The sequence below is a fragment of the Capricornis sumatraensis genome, chromosome X (genome assembly GCF_032405125.1).
Source record: "Capricornis sumatraensis isolate serow.1 chromosome X, serow.2, whole genome shotgun sequence".
Classification (NCBI taxonomy): domain Eukaryota; kingdom Metazoa; phylum Chordata; class Mammalia; order Artiodactyla; family Bovidae; genus Capricornis; species Capricornis sumatraensis.
In genome coordinates, this window is record NC_091092.1 from 26,178,610 (window position 1) to 26,199,217 (window position 20,608).

At 37.9% G+C, this 20,608-nt stretch overlaps 1 protein-coding gene across 1 annotated transcript in view; it reads left to right on the forward strand.

Annotated features, from left to right (window-relative positions):
- LOC138071584 (dedicator of cytokinesis protein 11-like) overlaps positions 1–19,853 on the forward strand; it is a 37,423-nt gene extending 17,570 nt beyond the window's left edge. The window contains 9 exon segments of the mRNA XM_068963099.1: positions 1,689–1,811; positions 4,690–4,702; positions 6,431–6,535; positions 7,059–7,204; positions 14,130–14,340; positions 14,713–14,911; positions 15,347–15,436; positions 16,935–17,073; positions 19,848–19,853. Coding sequence (XP_068819200.1) covers positions 1,689–1,811; positions 4,690–4,702; positions 6,431–6,535; positions 7,059–7,204; positions 14,130–14,340; positions 14,713–14,911; positions 15,347–15,436; positions 16,935–17,073; positions 19,848–19,853 — 1,032 coding nt within the window.
- The last annotated feature ends 755 nt before the right edge of the window (positions 19,854–20,608 follow it).

Here is a 20,608-nt window from a genome sequence, read left to right on the forward strand (position 1 = left end):
TAATAGTAGTTCATCACTGCTGGACTTAAAGTACAAGGCTAGCTTGAGGAGTGATGATTTCATAAACTTTCAGCCAGATCGCTGCAAACCTTATGTGTCAAATGAAGGAATTTGTCCTTAGTTCTGCAAATGATGGGGAGCCGTGAGATTACAAGGGAAGACGGCTGTAGTCTGGTTTGGATTTTAATCAAAACCCTCTGACAGATGTGTAGAGGATAGATTTGAAAGTGCCAAGGCTGGAGGCAGGAGGATCTGTTAGAAAACAATAATGACATCTTGAACCTTAGCAATGAGTGTAGAAATGGAAAGGAAGGGTCAGATTTGAGAAATATTTAGGAAGTGAAAGTGGCAGAACTTGACGATGAACTGATTAGAGGATGAGTCAAGACTGAGAGTGTATTAGTTTCCTAGAGTTGCCATAACAATGTACACAAACTGGGTGATTTAAAATAATAGAACTTTATTGTCTCACAGTTCTAGAGTCCAGAGGTTGGAAATCCAGGTGTCAGCAGGGCCCTGTTCCCTTGGAGACTCTGGGTAGCAGCCTTCCTTGCCTCCTCCTAGCTCTGATGGTAGCTGTTGGTCTTGGATTTCCTTGGCTCGTAGCGACATTACTCCAGTCACTGCCTCTGTAGTCACATGGTGCTCTCCCTGTTTGTCTCTGTCCTTTTGGAGTAAGGCTCACCCAGTAAATCACTGCTGCAAGTAAGTCACTCCAGTATGACATCAACTTCACTCATCATTATCACCAGTGACCCTGTTTCCAAATAAGGTTACATTTGGAGGCAGTGAAAGTTAGGGCTTCAGCGTATCTTTGTGAGGGACACAGTTCAACCTATAACCAAGAGTAAAGTCAGAAGTGCTTGTAGTTTTCTAGTTCAGAGTCTATAGGATATGACCCCTGGCTAGGTAGGAAGTGCAAGGGAAAGAGCTAGTTTAGAAAAAAGATGAATTCAGAATTGACTACAGGACATACTTTAAGAGCCATTGTAGCAGTCACTTCTATAGGTCTGAAATTCATCTCTTTAAGATAGAAACAAACTGTTCAGACTTATGAATAGTATGAGTAATTGGCATCACCCTTTCATTGCTGGGAACATGAGATGATGGTTGTTTTATAGAAGCTGTTATTATGGCAAAGAGATCTCTCTCTTGAGGTATTATATTATCATTCTCACTAGTTTTAGAACCAACAGTTAGGAAGGAAGCATTGTTGACCAAAATCACATCATTTAATGAACACTGATGCAGCAGCTTGAAAACTGTGAAATTCCCTTAAGACTCTATTAACTGTGTGTAAACGTAATTTTAGTAGGAAGCAAAAATCATGGACATTTATATGCTGAGTGGAATTTACCCTGTTAGACATTTAATATCTTCAGTTTGGAAAATACTTCTCAACATGTTACCATGTGTAACTATGATTAACATCTTGATTATATGCAAAACCAAGGAAATAGTAGTTTACTATTGTCAATATTCATTTCATACTTTCAAGAATGTGGTTTCAATACCAAATACTTTGAGTATGTCTTTTAGAAAATATGGTCACAGAACAATACTCCTTCTGTACATTTCCTTAAATGTAGTACATCCTGTTTTTTATTCCTTTGAAATAGTTCAAATTACATTTGCCCAGAGCTCTAAAAGTATCTCTAATTCCTCATTACATATTTTTCTCAATGCAGGAAGTTTTGCTGGAGTTGCTGCAACATTGTGTGGATGGCTTATGGAAAGCAGAGCATTACGAAGTAATTTCTGAAATTTCCAAGTTGATCATTCCAATTTATGAGAATCGTCGAGAGTTTGAGGTAAGTAACTGATATGTTTGCATCATTTACCTATATATTTTATTTTGGTCTTAAGTTGCTATCTTTAAAAAACACTGAAATGCACTAAAATTAAAGTCCTTCCTTATATTCATTTAAATTTTCCAAATGAAATTAAGGATGCAATGTTTAAAATATGTATTAGAATTAACATTATGCCAGTTGTTCCTACAGCATTTTTACTAGCAATCTCCCCTTCTCCACTCATGGCAGAGAATAATCCATGTTGTCCTCACTAAAAGCAAAAAGTTACTGGATTTCCATGATGTCTGGGAAGAGATATAGGTGTAATTCTATGCTTTCCAATTTAATGGTGAGACTAAAGTTGCTAGCAGATGACAGTAGCGGAGATAATAAGTTACTAGGAATTACCCTTTTATTTCATGCAAAGATGGGCTCGATAAAGGACAGAAATGGTATGGACCTAACAAAAGCAGAAGGTATTAGAAGAGCTGGCAAGAATACATGGAAGAATTGTACAAAAAAGATCTTCACGACCCAGATAATCATAATGATGTGATCACTCATCTAGAGCCAGACATCTTGGAATGTGAAGTCAAGTGGGCCTTAGAAAGCATCGCTACAAACAAAGCTAGTGGAGGTGATGGAATTCCAGTGGAGCTATTTCAAATCCTGAAAGATGATACTGTGAAAGTGCTGCACTCAATATGCCAGCAAATTTGGAAAACTCAGCAGTGGCCACAGGACTGGAAAAGGTCAGTTTTCAGTCCAATCCCAAAGAAAGGCAATGCCAAAGAATGCTCAAACTACCGCACAATTGCACTCATCTCACATGCTAGTAAAGTAATGCTCAAAATTCTCCAAGGCAGACTTCAGCAATACGTGAACCGCGAACTCCCTGATGTTCAAGCTGGTTTTAGGAAAGGCAGAGGAACCAGAGATCAAATTGCCAACTTCCGCTGGATCATGGATAAAGCAAGAGAGTTCCAGAAAAACATCTCTTTCTGCTTTATTGACTATGCCAAAGCCTTTGACTGTGTGGATCACAATCAACTGTGGAAAATTCTGAGAGGGATGGGAATACCAGAACACCTAACCTGCCTCTTGAGCAACTTGTATGCAGGTCAGGAAGCAACAGTTAGAACTGGACATGGAACAACAGACTGGTTCCAAATAGGAAAAGGAGTATGTCAAGGCTGTATATTGTCACTCTGCTGATTTAACTTCCATGCAGAGTACATCATGAGAAACGCTGGACTGGAAGAAACACAAGCCGGAATCAAGATTGCCGGGAGAAATATCAATCACCTCAGATATGCAGATGACACCACCCTTATGGCAGAAAGTGAAGAGGAGCTAAAAAGCCTCTTGATGAAAGTGAAAGAGGAGAGCGGAAAAGTTGACTTAAAGCTCAACATTCAGAAAACGAAGATCATGGCATCCGGTCCCATCACTTCATGGGAAATAGATGGGGAAACAGTGGAAACATGTCTGACTTTATTTTTGGGGGCTCCAAAATCACTGCAGATGGTGACTGCAGCCATGAAATTAAAAGACGCTTGCTCCTTGGAAGAAAAGTTATGACCAACTTAGATAGTATATTCAAAAGCAGAGACATTACTTTGCCAACTAAGGTCCATCTAGTCAAGGCTATGGTTTCTCCTCTGGTCATGTATGGATGTGAGAGTTGGACTGTGAAGAAGGCTGAGCGCTGAAGAATTGATGCTTTCGAACTGTGGTGTTGGAGAAGACTCTTGAGAGTCCCTTGGACTGCAAGGAGATCCAACCAGTCCATTCTGAAGGAGATCAGCCCTGGGATTTCTTTGGAAGGAATGATGCTAAAGCTGAAACTCCAGTACTTTGGCCACCTCATGAGAAGTGTTGACTCATTGGAAAGGACTCTGATGCTGGGAGGGATTAGGGGCAGGAGGAGAAGGGGACGACCGAGGATGAGATGGCTGGATGGCATTACGGACTTGATGGATGTGAGTCTGAGTGAACTCCGGGAGGAGGTGATGAACAGTGATGCCTGGCATGCTGCGATTCATGGGGTCACAAAGAGTCGGACATGACTGAGCGACTGAACTGAACTGAAATGAACTGAGGAGCTTTTCCAGTTTTGTCTGCCACATAAATCTTTGATCAAGGGGAATTACTAAAGAACAGTAGTACAGCTGTTACCACCAGCACGCAACAGGACTTTTTATATTCAAAAATCTGAGTCTGTATCATAATTTTTTACCCCTGCTATGCTGGAAAGGGGTGCTTTAAGACTTAGCCATTTTTAAAAGCAAAGCAATTTATCCTTAAACATATGTAGCAAGTAGTCTTTCATTGTTTAAGGGTCCAAGAGTGAAAAAATACATTTAATGTTATCTGTGTAGTGTTCTAATCTCTTCTCCACATTGGCTCTTATCAAACTCACTTTTTCTTCCTGGGTTCTGGGTCTTCCTACTCTTTGCCCTGCTTTTGCTGTATATGGGGACATGCCTGAAAAGTCATAGTGGATTTCAAGTGATTATATTAAAAAGTGAGTTAAGTAATGAAATCTATGTCCTGCTGATGACAAACAATAGCTTATGAGACAAGACAAGAATTGGCATTGCTCTTTCTGTCAAAGCATTGCCTCCTAATAACCTTTGTAAAAGTTCCAAAGTACCTACTCTCTTATTCTTAGGTTGAAGACCAAGTTATTAGAAACCCAGAGAACATTTTGCTACTCACTTGACTAATAGGGATAAAAGAAAAATATATATTCCCTACACATTAAAGGAAACAATAGATTCTGTTGGGGAGCTATTCCTATTTCCTTGTAGAGAGGCAAGGGTCTGAATAGATTCCGAACCATCCTGCATGGGATGAAGTAATTTTTCAGTGTTCCTTATAGGGTGGGCTGAAGAGTCTCAGCCACAGCAGCCATTAAGGAAGGAAAGCTTCCCTCAAATTGACTTCAACTGCAGAAGACAGTATGGAAAGAATGTGAAAGAAAGAACATCTGCTTCTGGGCTCCCCTTTTAGCATTGAAATGAAATTCACCAGCATACAGTGAACCGTTTTCTAGTTTGCAGTTCAGTGGCATTTAATGCAGTCTTAATATTATGCTCCAACCACCTGTCTCTAGTTTCAAAACATTTTTATCATCCGATGTAAAACTCAATCTCCTTCCAGGAATCACTCTTCACCCCCTCCCTCACCCCACCGGTGACCACTAATCCGCTTTCCGTCTATGGATTTGCCTGTTCTGGATGTGTCATAAAAAAGATGAATGCAAGATGTGACCTTTTGTGTCTGGCTTCTTTTACTTAGCATAATATTTCGAGGTTCATTCAAGTTGTAACCTATATCAGAACTTGATTCCTTTTTCATGGCTGAATGATATTCCATGGTATGGCTACATCAAAATTTGTTTGTATGTTTGGGTTTTTCCGCATTTGGGCTGTTAGAAACAGTGCTGTTCTAAACAGTTATTATAAGTTTCTATGTGGGCATGTTTTTGTTTATCTTGGAAAAATACCTAAGAGGGGAATTGCAGAGTCACAGAGTAATTCTATTAACTTTTGAGAAACCACCTAATTGTTGTCCCTTTTATCTTCCTACCAGCAGATCTGATTGGCAGTTGTGTTTGGGGGTTCTTTTTAGAACCTAGTGAATGTGGCATCCTAGTGAATGTGAAATGGTGTAACATTGTGGTTTTGCTTTCTATTTCCTTAATGATTAATGATTTTGAACAGCTTTTCATGTCTTTGTTGGCCATTTTTATATAGTCTCTGGAGACATGTCTATTCAGGTCCTTTGCTCACTTTTTTTTTTATATATATATATTTTTTCACTTCAATACTGTATTGGTTTTGCCATACATAGACATGAATCCACCACAGGTGTACATGTGTTCCCAACCCTGAAACTCCCTCCCACCACCCACCCCATATCATCTCTCTGGGTCATCCCAATCTTTGCTCACGTTTAAATTGGGTTGTTTGTCATCGTGTTGTTGAACTATGAGAGTTCCTTATATTTTTTGGATAAGAAAACATCAGATATGTGATTTGCTAACATTTTCTCCTGGTCTGTATGGTGTCTTTTCACATTCTAGATAATGTTTTTTACATAGTACATTCCCTTTTCTGAGTGTGTAGAAGAATATATTTTTTGGAAGTGTCTGTGAACTTGTTATAAAAGCATTCCTCACTCAGGCTTTTACTGGTTTTTTTGTGTCTGCATTTTACTTTCCGTTTCTAAAGTGTTTGCATGATCGTTTATTCCCATCTTTCCACTTTAGGGCTCAAGCACACCATTTTGCTTCTTTTTCAGCTACAATAATTCAGACATGAAGATAAAAGTAGTCAATAACACAGTACTTTTAATGTTTATACTACCATTGAGATATGAATGACATGAAGCATGATATTTAGAATTATAGTGTTATTTGACCATTTTAAGCTCTACCCTCTCACCTAAACTTGTTGAGGCATTTTTTCTGTGACCATGGGAGAAGGGACTGCAAATGACCCCACCAAAACCATTTTGAAAAGGAAATGGTGTTGCTTTTTTCCCCTTATGCATTTATTGTAGACATTTCATAACTAACCAAAAGATAAAGCTAATTTGTTAATTCTCATATTTTCGGAAACTTACTCAAGTTTATAGAACTCTTCATGGAGCTTACACAAAAATTTTGGAAGTTACGCACACAAAGAAAAGACTTTTAGGCACCTTCTTCAGAGTTGCCTTTTATGGCCAAGTAAGTATACTTTAGTTCAAAAGTTGCTTGCCTTTTTAAACATTCACCTTGAATTATTAGGTTACCATAGCAGCAGTTACTGGTTCTAGGGTTCTGTCTGGGTAAAGCACCTGTCCCAACAGCAGGTGTGACACTTTTCTGAGTGTAATGTTCACTTTGGTTTCCATATTTAGTCCACGAGGGCAGAGGATAGCATATAAGATTTGAACATTTCCTTCAGTTTCATTTTCAGTCAGGCTTCTTAAATGTTTCTTTAATACCTAGTACTGAAAGTTTTCAAATAAAAATCAGGTAAGTAGGCAAGTGATGAAAAATTGAGTGTAAAAACCTTCAGGCAAATGATAAGCTCATATGACTGTGAGTTTGAACGTTCTCATTTATTTCAGGTACAATATATGTACGTGGCTTCTAGAACTATTATGTAAAATTTAGCAAATACATTATTTCAGATTACTTAGTAGATGTTCTCTACATGCTGCATTTGCTCATAATGCTTATAAAGTATTCTATGTTTAACTTTATAATAGTCTTTTTTGAAGAAGAGGATGGAAAGGAGTACATCTATAAAGAGCCAAATCTCACCGGCCTCTCAGAGATTTCCCTGAGACTTGTTAAACTTTATGGTGAAAAATTTGGTACAGAGAATGTCAAAATAATTCAGGATTCAGACAAGGTAACATGCCCTGCATTTTGAAATCATTATTTATTAGTTCCAGATGTGGCACATTGCTTCTGACTTTTTCCTTTTTTAGCTGGTGGAGGAGAAGAAGGGGAAATAGAGTCTTTCCAGATCCTAAAAGAAAGGACAGGGGCTTTGGAATCAGAGAGAAGGATTCAGATCTCCATTCTCTGCCACTTACTAGCTGTGTGACCATGGGGAATATACTTAACCTCTCTGGGCCTCATTGTTCTCATTAGTAAAATGAACTGAATAATAGTGCCTTCCTCATAGAGTGTTGCATGAATTCAGTTCAGTTCAGTCGTGTCCTACTCTTTGCAACCCCATGGACTGCACCATGCCAGGCTTCCCTGTCCTTCACCAACTCCCGGAGCTTGCTCAAAATCATGTTCATTGAGTCAGTGATGCCATCCAACCATCTCATCGTTTGTCATCCCCTTCTGCTCCTGCCTTCAATCTTTCCCAGCATCAGGGCCTTTGCCAATGAGTCAGTTCTTTGCATCAGGTGGCCAAAGTATTGGAGTTTCAGCCTCAGCATCAGTCCTTCCAAAGAATATTCAGGGTTGATTTGCATTAGTATGGACTGGTTGGATCTCCTTGCAGTCCAAGGGACTCTCAAGAGTCTTCTCCAGCACCACAGTTCAAAAGCATCAGCTTTCCTTATAGTCCAACTCTCACATCCATACATGACTACTGGATAAACCGTAGCTTTCACTAGATGGACCTTTGTCAGCAAAGTAATGTCTCTGCTTTTTAATATGCTGTCTAGGTTGGTCATAGCTTTTCTTCCAGTGAGCAAGCATCTTTTAATTTCATGGCGGCAGTCACCATCTGCAGTGATTTTGGAGCACAAGAAACTAAAGCCTGTCACTGTTTCCATTGTTTTCCCATCAATTTGCCATGAAGTAGTGGGACAGGATTCCATGATCTTCATTTTTTGAATATTGGGTTTTAAGCCAACTTTATCACTCTCCTCTTTCAATTTCATCAAGAGCTCTTTAGTTCCTCTTCACTGTCTGTCATAAGGGTGGTGTCCTCTGCATATCTGAGGTTACTGATATTTCTCCTGGCAATCTTCATCCAGCTTGTGCTTCATCCTGTCTGAAATTTTGCATGGTGTACTCTGCATATATGTTAAATAAGCAGGGTGACAATATACATCCTTGATAGTTGTAGGGATTAAATTACTCAATGTATGGAAACTGATTAGAGTTCCTGATATATAAGAAAGCATTTGATACTAACAGAAACTAGCATGCTCAATAGAAGTTAGCCATTATTGTTAATGTTGTTGTGCCGCATGAGTGTCAATTTCATACTTTATGATTAAAATCATCTTAGGTGGGACTTCTCTGGTGGTCCAGTGGGCAAGAGTTTGCCTGCCAGTGACGGAGACACAGGTTTGATCCCTGGTCCAGGAGGATTCCACATCTGTGGGGAACCTAAACCTGTGCGCCAAGCTACTGTGCCTGCGCTCTGGATCCCGGAGACCACAACTAGAGAGTACTCCCAGCTCACGACAACGAGAGAAAGCCCACACACCGCAGCAAAGAAGATCAAATGCAGCCAAAAATAAACATAAATAAATGCGATTTTTAAAAGAAAAATCATCTTATGACACACCTTTCACTCTTAAGATAGCCTCAGTTCAGTAGTTATATTGGCAGTGATGTAGGTTTAGGAGAGATGCCTTGATCTAAAGATGATCCATCCCACTAGACCCTGCCAAGGCAAGGATGAGAAAGGTTCCAGCAATGAGGCTGTTTCTTAGAAACACATAGTTCCAGATAGACAGAATTGCGGAAGACCACAATGGGAATGACTGATTGTCCTTAGTCACCATGGGCACGTTCAGGATGAGAGCTGATTTTTAAGGTAGGAAAGACCTTTAATACAGTGCAAGATCTGCAGGCCCCAGAAATACGTACGGAGTGACTGTGATGTGCATGGTGCTCTGCAAAACACTTGCAGCATTGCCAGAGTGAAAAGCCCTTGGCGATGGTAAAGACACTTCATTTTCTACCATGAAAATCATTTCTTCACTTTATAAATTTAGCTACAACTTATGGAGATGATTTTACCTTGAACATATGCGTTGGACGTTTAAAAGTACGTATACTGACAGGCCCAGAATTCATGAATATTTGGCAAAACCACTTTGCTGCTTATCAGTTTCCGTCTTCTGTGTTGTTTTATTGAATTAAGACCATAGAGAAATTTCTCTTTTGTAGCCAGCAAGTTTTAGGCTTGCTACCACACTATTGATAGTATAAATGGATAGTTATTAGAAAGCCAGGCTTGCAGAAAAACATGCAGTTTTCTACTTTATGCTGCCTCTGAAAACCTAGCCAACAGGCACTGATGAGAAACCACCATCAGGCAGCTGGACTCCTGACCCTCTTTGTAAACACAATATTTCAGTCACTCTTCATAGGCAACAGAGAAAAGACGCAGTTGCTACTTTTAAAATCCTTCTTCTTTCTTAGTGTGTGAAGTTAAAATTTCAAACAGTCTTTCGCTTGCCAAAGAACTAAATCTGCTTAAGGGCACAAACAGGTTAAAGAACAGTGGGCAATATTTTCCAGTATTCTAAATGTATGTTTTATTGGATCCAATAATTTTGCATTCAAGATTTTATCTTGTAGATGTACACAAAGATGTACGTTTAGGATGTTTATTGCTATAAGGTTTATATAACAAAAACCTGGAAACAATCTGTGTCCATACTGTTAATGAAATGGTACTACCCTCACAATGGATATAGGTAAACTACCTAAAAAATGTATAAGTATTGATACGAACCAACCAAGATACATTCTTGAGAGAAAAAGGTGAGATGCAGACATTATGGGCAGGATGATTACATTTGTGAAAACTGATGTTTACATACACTCACTTGTGTCTGCTTAGGAAATTTCTGGAATGATGCAAAGTTGCTTTTTAATTTACTTATTTTAATAGGAGGATAATTACTTTACAATATTGTGGGGTTTTTTTTGCTGTACCTCAGTATGAATCAGCCATAGATGGAATGATACAAAAGTGTTAATAGTTATCCCTAAGGAGATAGACTAGAGTCTTACAGAGAAGAAAAACATTTATTTTTCAAGGGTAGCCTCATGTACTACTTGAATGTTTTACCATATACTTTATTTTTTATAAGGTTAAAATCAGTCTTGACCTCTTTTTATTTCTTTTCTATGTTTTGCCTTAGGCAGATAATTAACTTCAACTATTTCCTTAGGTTTCTCTGGAGAAATCTAGATATTTAATGGGAAAGAAAAGAAAGAATTTTTGAATTTAGGCTTTTTGGAGAAGTTTTAAAAGCTACTAAGAAAATTTCTATCCCTGTCACATGATTGAATAGTGTTTGCTATGGGTTTTCCACAGTGGCCCTTGGTCAGATTGTAGTCATTGCTTGTATTCCTAGTTTGTTGAGTGTTGTCATTATGAAAAAGTGTTAATTTTGTCAAATGCATTTTCTGCATTGTTTGAGATGATCGTGTTTTTCTTTTCCTTCATTCTGTTAATGCAGTGTATTGCTTCTTTTGTTGCAGAGCGTGGGCTCTAGAGTACATGGGTTCAGTAGTTGTGGTACCGGGGCTTTTTTAGTTGTGGTGCCCTGGCTTAGTCATCCTGCAGCGAGATCTTAGTTCCCCTAGCGGTGAGTAAACCCACGTCCCCTGCAATGGATGGAGGATTCTTAACAACTGGACCACCAGGAAAGTTCTGTACACTAACAATATTTTAATGTAAAGTCTCTTAAATCATGTGGCAATCAAAAAACAGTGATATGTTGCTATTGTTATGATAATACTAGATTTTATAATTACCCATGGATTTACCTTTACCAAGACCTTCATACAGTTTTGAATTACTGTCTGATGTTCTTTCATTGTGACTAGCAGGACTCCCTCTGGTGTTTCATATGGGGCAAGCCTAGTGGTGTAAAAGCTGGCTTAAAACTCAACATTCAAAGAATGAAGATCATGGCATCCCATTCCACTACTTCATGGCAAATTGATGGGGAAACATTGGAAACAGTGACAAGCTTTATTTTCTTGGGCTCCAAAATCACTGCAGATGCTGACTGTAGCCATGGAATTAATAGACACTTGCTTGTTGGAAGAAAAGCTATGACAAAAAAAAAAAAAAAAAGCTATGACTCACCTAGACAGCATATTAAAAAGCAGAGACATTACTTTGCTGACAAAGGTCCATCTAGTCAAACTATGGTTTTTCCAGTATTAATGTATGGATGTGAGAGTTGGTCTATAAAGAAAGCTGAGCGCAGAACAGTTGATGCTTTTAAACTGTGGTGCTGGAGAAGGCTCTTGAGAGTCCCTTGGACTGCCAGGAGATCCAACCAGTCCATCCTAATGGAAATCAACCCTGAATATTCTTTGGAAGGACTGATGCTGAGGCTGAAACTCCAATACTTTGGCCACCTGATGCAAAGAACTGATTCATTGGAAAAGCCAGGAGCAGAAGGGGATGACAAAGGATGAGATGGTTGGATGGCATCACCAACTCAATGGACATGATTTTGAGCAAGCTCCGGGAGTTGGTGAGGAACAGGGAAGCCTGGCATGATGCAGTCCATGGGGTGGCAAAGAGTAGGATACGACTGAGTAACTGAAGTGAACTGAGTGGTAATGAACTCCTTCAGCTCTTCTTTATCTGGGAATGTCTTAATTTCTCCCTCACTATTAAGGACAGTTTTGCAAGATATAGAATTCTTGATTAATAGATTTGTTTTTTTCTTTAAAGTCCACTGCCTTCTGACCTCCAAGGTTTTGATGAGAAATCTGACCCTCTTACTCAGGATTTCTTGTATGTGACAAGTCTTTGTCTCTCACTTCTTGCAAAATTCTCTTTGCGATAGTAAAGTAATTATCCTTCAATTAAAAAACATTGATTTTTTAAAAAAGAAAAAATTCTCTCTTTGGCTTTGACTTTTGACATTTGATTTTCATATGTCTCAGCATGGATCTGTTTGAGTTACCCTGCTTGGAGTTTGTTGAGTTTTGTGTCTTTCATAAGATTTGAGTTTTCACCCATTATTTCTTCAGATAGCCTCCCTGCCCCTTTCTCTCTCTGTTCTCCTTCAAAGACTCCCATAGTGTGCATGTTCACCTGCTGGATGATATTCCTCAGGTTCCATAGCCTCTGTCCTCTTCAATTTTTTTCCTTTGTGTTCCTCTGATCCATCTTTGACATTGTCTTATCTTTACATTGGCTATACCTGCTGAAATGTGTCCTTGAATCCCTCTGGTGATGTTTCATTTCCGTTATTGTAATTTTCAGCTCTGAAAAAAAAGGTTTTGGTTTCCTTTTCGATTTTCTTAGCTATTTATTGATACCGGCATTTTGTTGATACATAATTTCCTTGACTTTTCCCACCACTTCTTTTAGTTCTTTGATCATGAATACTGTTGTTTTAATCTCTTTTTCTAGGGGCTCTCCTATCACTTTTTTTCAGTGATAATGTCTATTGGTTTATTTTTCTGTTTTGAAAGGGCCATACTTTCCTATTTCTTTGTATGCCTTGCAATTTTTTGTTGTTGAAAACTGGACATTTGAATTTAATATTGTGATCTTTCTGGAAATCAGATTCTGTCCCTGTCCCAGAGTTTCCTGGGTTTTGTTTATGTTTTTAATTGTTGTAAGCTGTGTCTGTCCCAAGAATCAGCCTGAGGTATAAATTTGGGGTCTTCTCTAATCTTTTCTGAGCCTGTGCCTTCCCCTGAGCATGTGCAGTGACTTTCTAGTCACCCTCATTTATGCAGTTACCTTTGAACAGTCTAGTGTTGGATGTCCAGCTCCTAAGAGGGGATGGAGAGGAAAATGAAGAGGAGAGGAGAGGAAAGGTGCTGGTCTGTTAAATCCCCTGAAAGTCATTTTAGGCAGAGTGGGAGGGCATTGCAACAAAGGGAAGAGGTGGTATAAAAATGGCCACAGCCCCCTTGACTGTCCCCCTGTGGTCAGAAGCAGCAATCAGCAGTCATAGCACAGATTCACAATATTTGGAAGACAGGGTCTTTGTTCATCCTGGCTCCTACAAGCTGTTATAAGAATATGCACACAGCTATCTGCCGTAGTATTTCAGGGATGAGGTATGGGTTGCTGCCATTATGCCCAGAGTTAAAACTGAACAAAATCAAAATTAAGGTCATTTTCTGTCCAAGTCTTCCCCTGGAAGTTGCAAGTCTTCAACAGACTCCAGAGTTCCAAAATTGTTCCATCAGATAGGTAATGATGGTGTAACTATTGTCTCTGTAAGGAGATAGATGTCTGGTGCTCTGCCATCTTCTGAGAATCCTCTCTGTAATAGGTATTTTTTGAGGTGGAATTCAAATGTTCAGTTAGCCATTTTAATATATGGGGAACACATGTACAACCGTGGTGGATTCAAGTCAATGTATGGCAAAATCAGTGCAGTATTATAAAGAATTAACCTCCAATTAAAATAAATAAATTGATATTTAAAAAATTAAAAAATAAATATACATAAAGATTTAAAAAAAGAAATTGAATGTAACATAAAAGGAAGTAAAAGTAAATTTTTTAAAAAGGAAATGCTCAGCATGATCTCTGGTTTGTCAATAAATATATATGCGTAGAAAAAAAGATTACAAGGAAATATATGAGAATGTAAATGATGGTCATTGCTGAGTGGTAGCATTGCAGTTTTTTCTGTCTACATTTCTATAATCTCCAAATAGGCTTCTGTAACTTCTTAATAATCAGAAGGAGACAATCCTTGAAGAAAGAGCAAAGACCTCTTCCAAGTGTGTATTCATCTCACAGTGTATTCAATGACACTGTTCCTCAGTTGATCTCAGAGGTGTTAGTAGCTTACATGTACCCCGTTTTCCCTTCTGTTTTAAATAAAAAACAAAACTTTCTTAGTTTCCAGGTAAATGTCAAAGAGCTTGATCCCAAATATGCTCATATCCAAGTCACTTATGTGAAGCCCTACTTTAATGATAAAGAACTCACAGAAAGAAAAACTGAGTTTGAAAGAAACCATAATATCAACAGATTTGTTTTAGAGGCTCCTTATACATTGTCAGGCAAAAAGCAAGGTTGTATAGAAGAACAGTGCAAAGGCCGTACAATCTTGACTAGTAAGTAGGACTTGGCATAACTTCTTTGTTTGACATGATCTTTTTTGATACATACCGGCAGCAGCTGGTCAGCAGGAAAATGTAATTGAAGTTTTAATGGTTTATTGTTCCACTGTTCAGTCACTCACTTGCACAAACATGCTATGTTATAAACCATTCCTTTCCCATATATAATTATGTAATTCATGCTTAGTCTGAGTCGTCTCAGAGAGAATTTCTCCTTCAGTCCTGAAGTAATACGGCACCTATTTGGTTTCTAAGGGATTTTCCAGAGAAAATATGGGGAGAATTAAGCACAGTAGATTTTTGTTTTAATTTGGCTGTTTGATTTGCTATCTTAAAAACTCATTTGTCAATCTTAATCTTTCATAGCTTCAAACTCATTTTCATATGTGAAGAAGAGGATCGCTATAAACTATGAACAGCAGATTCATTTAAAGCCAATTGATGTTGCCACTGATGAAATAAAAGATAAAACTGCAGAGCTGCAAAAGCTTTGCTCTTCTGCTGACGTGGACATGATTCAGCTCCAACTTAAATTGCAGGGCTGTGTTTCAGTGCAGGTATGTTGGTTGCTAAGCATGTATTAAACGTTTCTTGTTGTACGTCTTGCTTTCATAAGGGAAAAGCACTAATTGTAATTGTCTTATACTCTGACTGGGTGCAAAAACCTCTACATTTTTTATTAATTCAATAAAGACATTATGTTCAGTTTCTATAAATTTTGTGTTATGTCAGAGAGCTTTAACGTAAATCCCTCTGACTAGAGCCAAGTCCTATATTTAGATAGCAGAAAGTGTTAACTACCTTGCTAGAGTATAATTTTGGCAGATGATTTGCTTTAGTTAATCTTTTTCAAATAAATTTATAATAAGACAGTAAATATGTTTCTCTGGTATGGATCTTTAACATAGTATTCTTTTTAAAAAGAGAAATGCAAAAATTACTTTTTAAATTATATTCTGACAACTCTCATTTTCTCCTTTTGTAATTTAGGTAAATGAAGGCCATTAGCATAAGCGAGGGCTGTCTTAAATGACAGTCAAGCTAGAAAGTATCCACCCAAAAAAGTAAATGCGTTGAAAGACATATTTAGGTAAGTGCTTTGTAGTTTTCAGATCAGACCACTATTTTTTTTTTTTTTACTCCATTGTCTTCTTAAGTAGAACCAAAATATTCACCAAATAATGTGCCTCGAAAAAAATTCTCGGTTCCCTTTTATAACGTTTAAGTTACCTTCTAATGGTATTTTAGGTAGTGAGGAAATGTGTGATCTCTGTATTGCTGCATGACTGTAACAATCTCCTATTGACCCAAGGCATTAAATATGGCAACCACTTCACTGCTCTGGATATTCTGACACAAACGGAAGCCTCCATTCGTTACGTGATTTCCTCCTTTGCCTGGTTGACCTCATGTCACAGCTTTTCCAGATCGTTTAGTGTAGGAAGGGTTGGATAGGCTTACTTCTATCCTGTATCCTTAGTTCGACTTGGATTCTGCCAGTCTAGGGCATACGACATCATCTCTGGACTGAGAGTCCCTCTAAGCCAAGGCATGTTTGAATGGTCACACAGTAGAAAAAGTCTGTTTTGTGTATAAAAGAGTTTACATTCAGAATAAGAGAGAGAGATGAGTAAAGCAGAGTGAGTAGAAAGATAACTTCCACTCATTTGCTCCCAACTTACTTCATTTATTTTTCCTATCTCTGTATTATCAGCTATCTCAGGTTATAGAGCAACCAGTAGTCATTCATTCAATATTTATTAATGCCTGCTGCTGCTGCTACTGCTGAGTCACTTCAGTTGTGTCTGACTCTGTGCGACCCCGTAGATGGCAGCCCACCAGGCTCCCCCATCCCTGGGATTCTCCAGGCAAGAATACTGGAGTGGGTTGCCGTTTCCTTCTCCAGTGCATGAAAGTGAAAAGTGAAAGTGAAGTCCAACTCTTAGCAACCCCATGGACTGCAGCCTACCAGGCAAGAACACTGGAGTGGTGTGCCATTGCCTTCTCTGTATTAATGCCTGGTATGTACAAAAAGATTCTAGTTGCTATGATAGGGATACAGAACAAATGGTCAGTGAGGTACTTTGTCCCCTAAGTTTTGCATTCTCATTATGGACATTAAACATATGAAACACACAAAATAATGGAAACATATTCTTATAAGTCATCAACTCCCTGTTGCCACTCCTACCAACCCAGGGCAGATACTTCATGCCTATAACACCCAGCACTGTACTGGGTACATAGCCCCAAATTAGCTATTTTTGAATAAATGACATTATCTACAGAGATAAACTACTGTGAGCACAACCATAGCTGATATCATATCAAGTAAGTGACTGAGCAGGTAGGCTTCCTAGAGGGTATATATTTTGACCTAGGTTTTGAAAGAGATAAGAAACCAGAAGCAAAGGTGGAAAAGAAAAGAGATTTCAGACTTAGGAGATGACATTAGCAGAAACACAGTGAGAAAATATGGGATTCTAATCTTCCTTCTAGGCAAGCCGTGGTTAAAGTAAATATTAAATGATCAGTGAGACTTTTGAGTAATAAGTAACAAACACTTTATCTTTGCTCTTCATCTACAGGAAGTTCATCCAAGCATGCAGCATTGCACTGGAACTAAATGAGTGGTTAATGAAGGAGGATCAGATTGAATACCATGAAGGGCTCACATCAAATTTCAGAGACATGGTGAAAGAATTGTCTGACATTATTCATGAACAGGCAAGTATTAGAGTGAATGAAAATGAAAACATGATCTCGGGTCCCTAAAGTGTTACTTAGCAAACCTGTTAGTTTGAAATGGTGTTACATTGAAATCAAGTCTGTTCTTTTAAAATTTGTATATTTTTTAACCATTAAATGATGTAATGAAAATTAGAGTTTTAAAAATTCATCTAGTTTTTAACTGAAAGATAATTGCTTTACAGAATTTTGTTGCTTTCTGTCGAACATCAACATGAATCAACCATAACTATACATAGATTCCTCCCTCTTGAACCTCCCTCCCATCTCTCTCCCCTTCCTGCCCCTCTAGATTGATACAGAGCCCCTGTTTGAGTTTCCTGAGAGATATAGCAAATTTCCTTGGCTATCTATTTTACATATGGTGATGTAAGTTTCCATGTTACTCTCTCCATACATCTCCCCTCTCCTCCCCTCTCCCCATGTCCATAAGTCTATTCTTTATGTCTGTTTCTCCATTGCTGCCTGGAAAATAAATTCTTCAGTACCAACTTTTAGATTCGGTATATATTCATCAGTATTCGATATTTAACTTTCTCTTTCTGACTTACTTCACTCTGTATAATAGGCTCTAGGTTCATCCACCTCATCAGAACTGACTCAAATGTGTTCCTTTTTATGGCTGTGTATCTGTATGACAACTTCTTTATCCATTCATCTGTCGATGGACATCTAGGTTGCTTCCATGTTCTAGCTATTGTAAACAGTGCTGCAATGAACAATGGGATACATGTGTCTTTTTCAATTTTGGTTTCCTCAGGGTATATGCCTAAGAGTGGGATTGCTGGGTCATATGTTGGTTTTATTCCTAGGTTTTGAAGGAACCTCCATACCATCTTCCATAGTGGCTGTATCAATTGACATTTCCACCAACAGTGCCAGAGCGTTCCCTTTTCTCCACACCCTCTCCAGCATTTATTGTTTGTAGACTTTTTGACAATGGCCATTCTGAGTGGAGTGAGATGATAGCGCGTTGTAGTTTTGATTTTCATTTCTCTAATAATGAGCGACGTTGAGCTCATTTTCATGTGTTTGTTAGCCATCTGTATGTCTTCTTTGGAGAAATGTCTGTTTAGGTCTTTTTGCCACCTTTTGATTGGATTGTTTGATTTTCCTGGTATTGAGTTGTATGAGCTACTTGTATATATTGGAAATTAATCCTTTGTCCGTTGTTTCATTTGCTATTGTTTCCTCCCATTCTAAGGGTTGTCTTTTCACCTTGCTTACAGTGTCCTTTGCTGTGATAAAGCTATGAAGTTTAATCAGGTCCCACTTGTTTATGTTTGTTTCTATTTCTGTTGCTCTAGGAGGTGGGTCATAGAAGATGTTGCTTTGATTTATGTCATTGAGTGTTTTGCCTATATTTTCCTCTAAGAGTTTTATAGTTTCTGGTCTTACATTTAGACTTTTAGGCCATTTTGAATTTATCTGTGTATGGTCTTAGGAAGTGTTCTAATTTGATTCTTTTACATGTAGCTGTCCAGTTTTCCCTGGACCATTTATTGAAGAGGCTCTCTTTGCCCCATTGTATATTCTTGGCTCCTTTGTCAAAACTAAGGTACCCATAGGTGCGTGAGTTGATTTCTGGGCTTTCTATCTTGTTCCATAGGTGTATATTTCTGTTTTTGTGCCAGTACCATACTATCTTGATGATTGTAGCTTAGTAGTATAATCTGAAATCAGGAAAGTTGATTCCTCCAGCTCCAGTCTTCTTTCTCAAGACTGCTTTGGCTATTCAAGGTCTTTTTGTGTTTCCATATGAGTTGTGAAAGTTTTTGTTTTAGTTCTGTGAAAAATGCCATTGGTCATTTGATAGGGATCACATTGAATCTGTAGCTTACATTTGGTAGTATAGTATTGATTACATTTTGTGAAGAGTTTTAAGCATAATGGGTGCTGGATTTTGTCAAATGATATTTCTGCACCTATTGAGATTATCATATGGTTTTTTATCTTTCCGTTTTTTAATATGGTGTATCGCATCGATTGATTTGTGTATATTGATGAATCCTTGCATCCCTGGAACAAACTCAACTTGATTATGGTGTATGAGCTTTTTAATGTGTTGTTGAATTCTGTTTGCTAAAATTTTGTTGAGGATATTTGCATCTGTGTTCATCAGTGATATTGACCTGTAGTTTTCTTTTTTGTGTTGTCTCTATCTGGTTTTGGTATCAGGGTGATGGTGGTCTCAGAATGTGTTTGGAAGTTTTTCTTCCTCTGCAGTTTTTTGAAAGAGTTTTAGAAGGATAGCCATTAGCTCTTCTCTCAATGTTTGATAGAATTCTCCTGTGAAGCCATCTGGTCCTGGGCTTTTGTTTTTTGGGAGAAATTTGATCACAGCTTCAATTTCAGTGCTTGTAATTGGGTTATTCATAATTTCTATTTCTTCCTTATCCACTCTTTGAAGACTAAACTTTTCTAAGAATCTGTCCATTTCTTCCAGGTTATCCATTTTCTTGCTATATAATTGTTCACAATACTCTCTTATAATCCTTTGTATTTCTGCATTGTCTGTTGTAACCTGTCCTTTTTTATTTCTAGCTTTAATTTGATTTGATTCTTCTCTCTTTTTTTCTTGATGAGTCTGCCTAATGGTTTGTCAATTTTATCTTCTCAAAGAACCGCCTTTTCATTTTATTAACCTTTACTATTGTTTCTTTCATTTCTTTTTCATTTATTTCTGCTCAGATCTTGATGATTTCTTTCCTTCTACTAACTGTGGTTTTTCTGTTCTTCTTTTTACATTTTAGGTGTAAAGTTAGGTTGTCTCTTTAATGTTTTTCTTGTTTCTTGAGGTAGGTTGTATTACTATAAGCTTACGTCTTAGAACTGCATTTGCTGCATCCCATAGGTTTTGAGTTGCCGTGTTTTCATTGTCACTTGTTTCTAGGAATTTTTTGATATCCATTTTGATTTCTTCAGTAATCTCTTTGTTATTTTAAAATGTACTGTTTAATCTCCATATGTTTGTGCTTTCTACATTTTTTTCCTCATAATTGATATCTAGTCTCATAGCATTGTGGTTGGAAAAGATGCTTGATGTGATTTCAATTTTCTTAAATTTACTGAGGCTTCATTTGTGACCCAAGATGTGGTCTATCCTGGAGAATGTTGCAAGGGTACTTGAGAAGAAGGTGTATGCTTCTGCAGGTGGCTGGAATGTCCTGAAGATGTCAATGAGATCCATCTCATCTAATGAATCATTTAAGACTTGTATTTCATTATTAATTTTCTGTTTTGATGATCTTTGCATTGGTGCGAGTGGGGTGTCAAAGTCACCTACTTATTGTGTTACTGTCAAATTCTCCTTTTTGTCTGTTAGTGCTTATCTTATGTATTGAGGTGCTCCTATGTTGGGTGCATAGATATTTACAATTGTTACGTCTTCCTCTTGGATTGATCCCTTGATCATTATGTAGAGTCTTTCCTTATCTCTTATAATATTCTTTATTTTAAGGTCTACTTTTTCTGATATGAGGATTGCTACCCCAGCTTTCTTTTGCTTTCCATT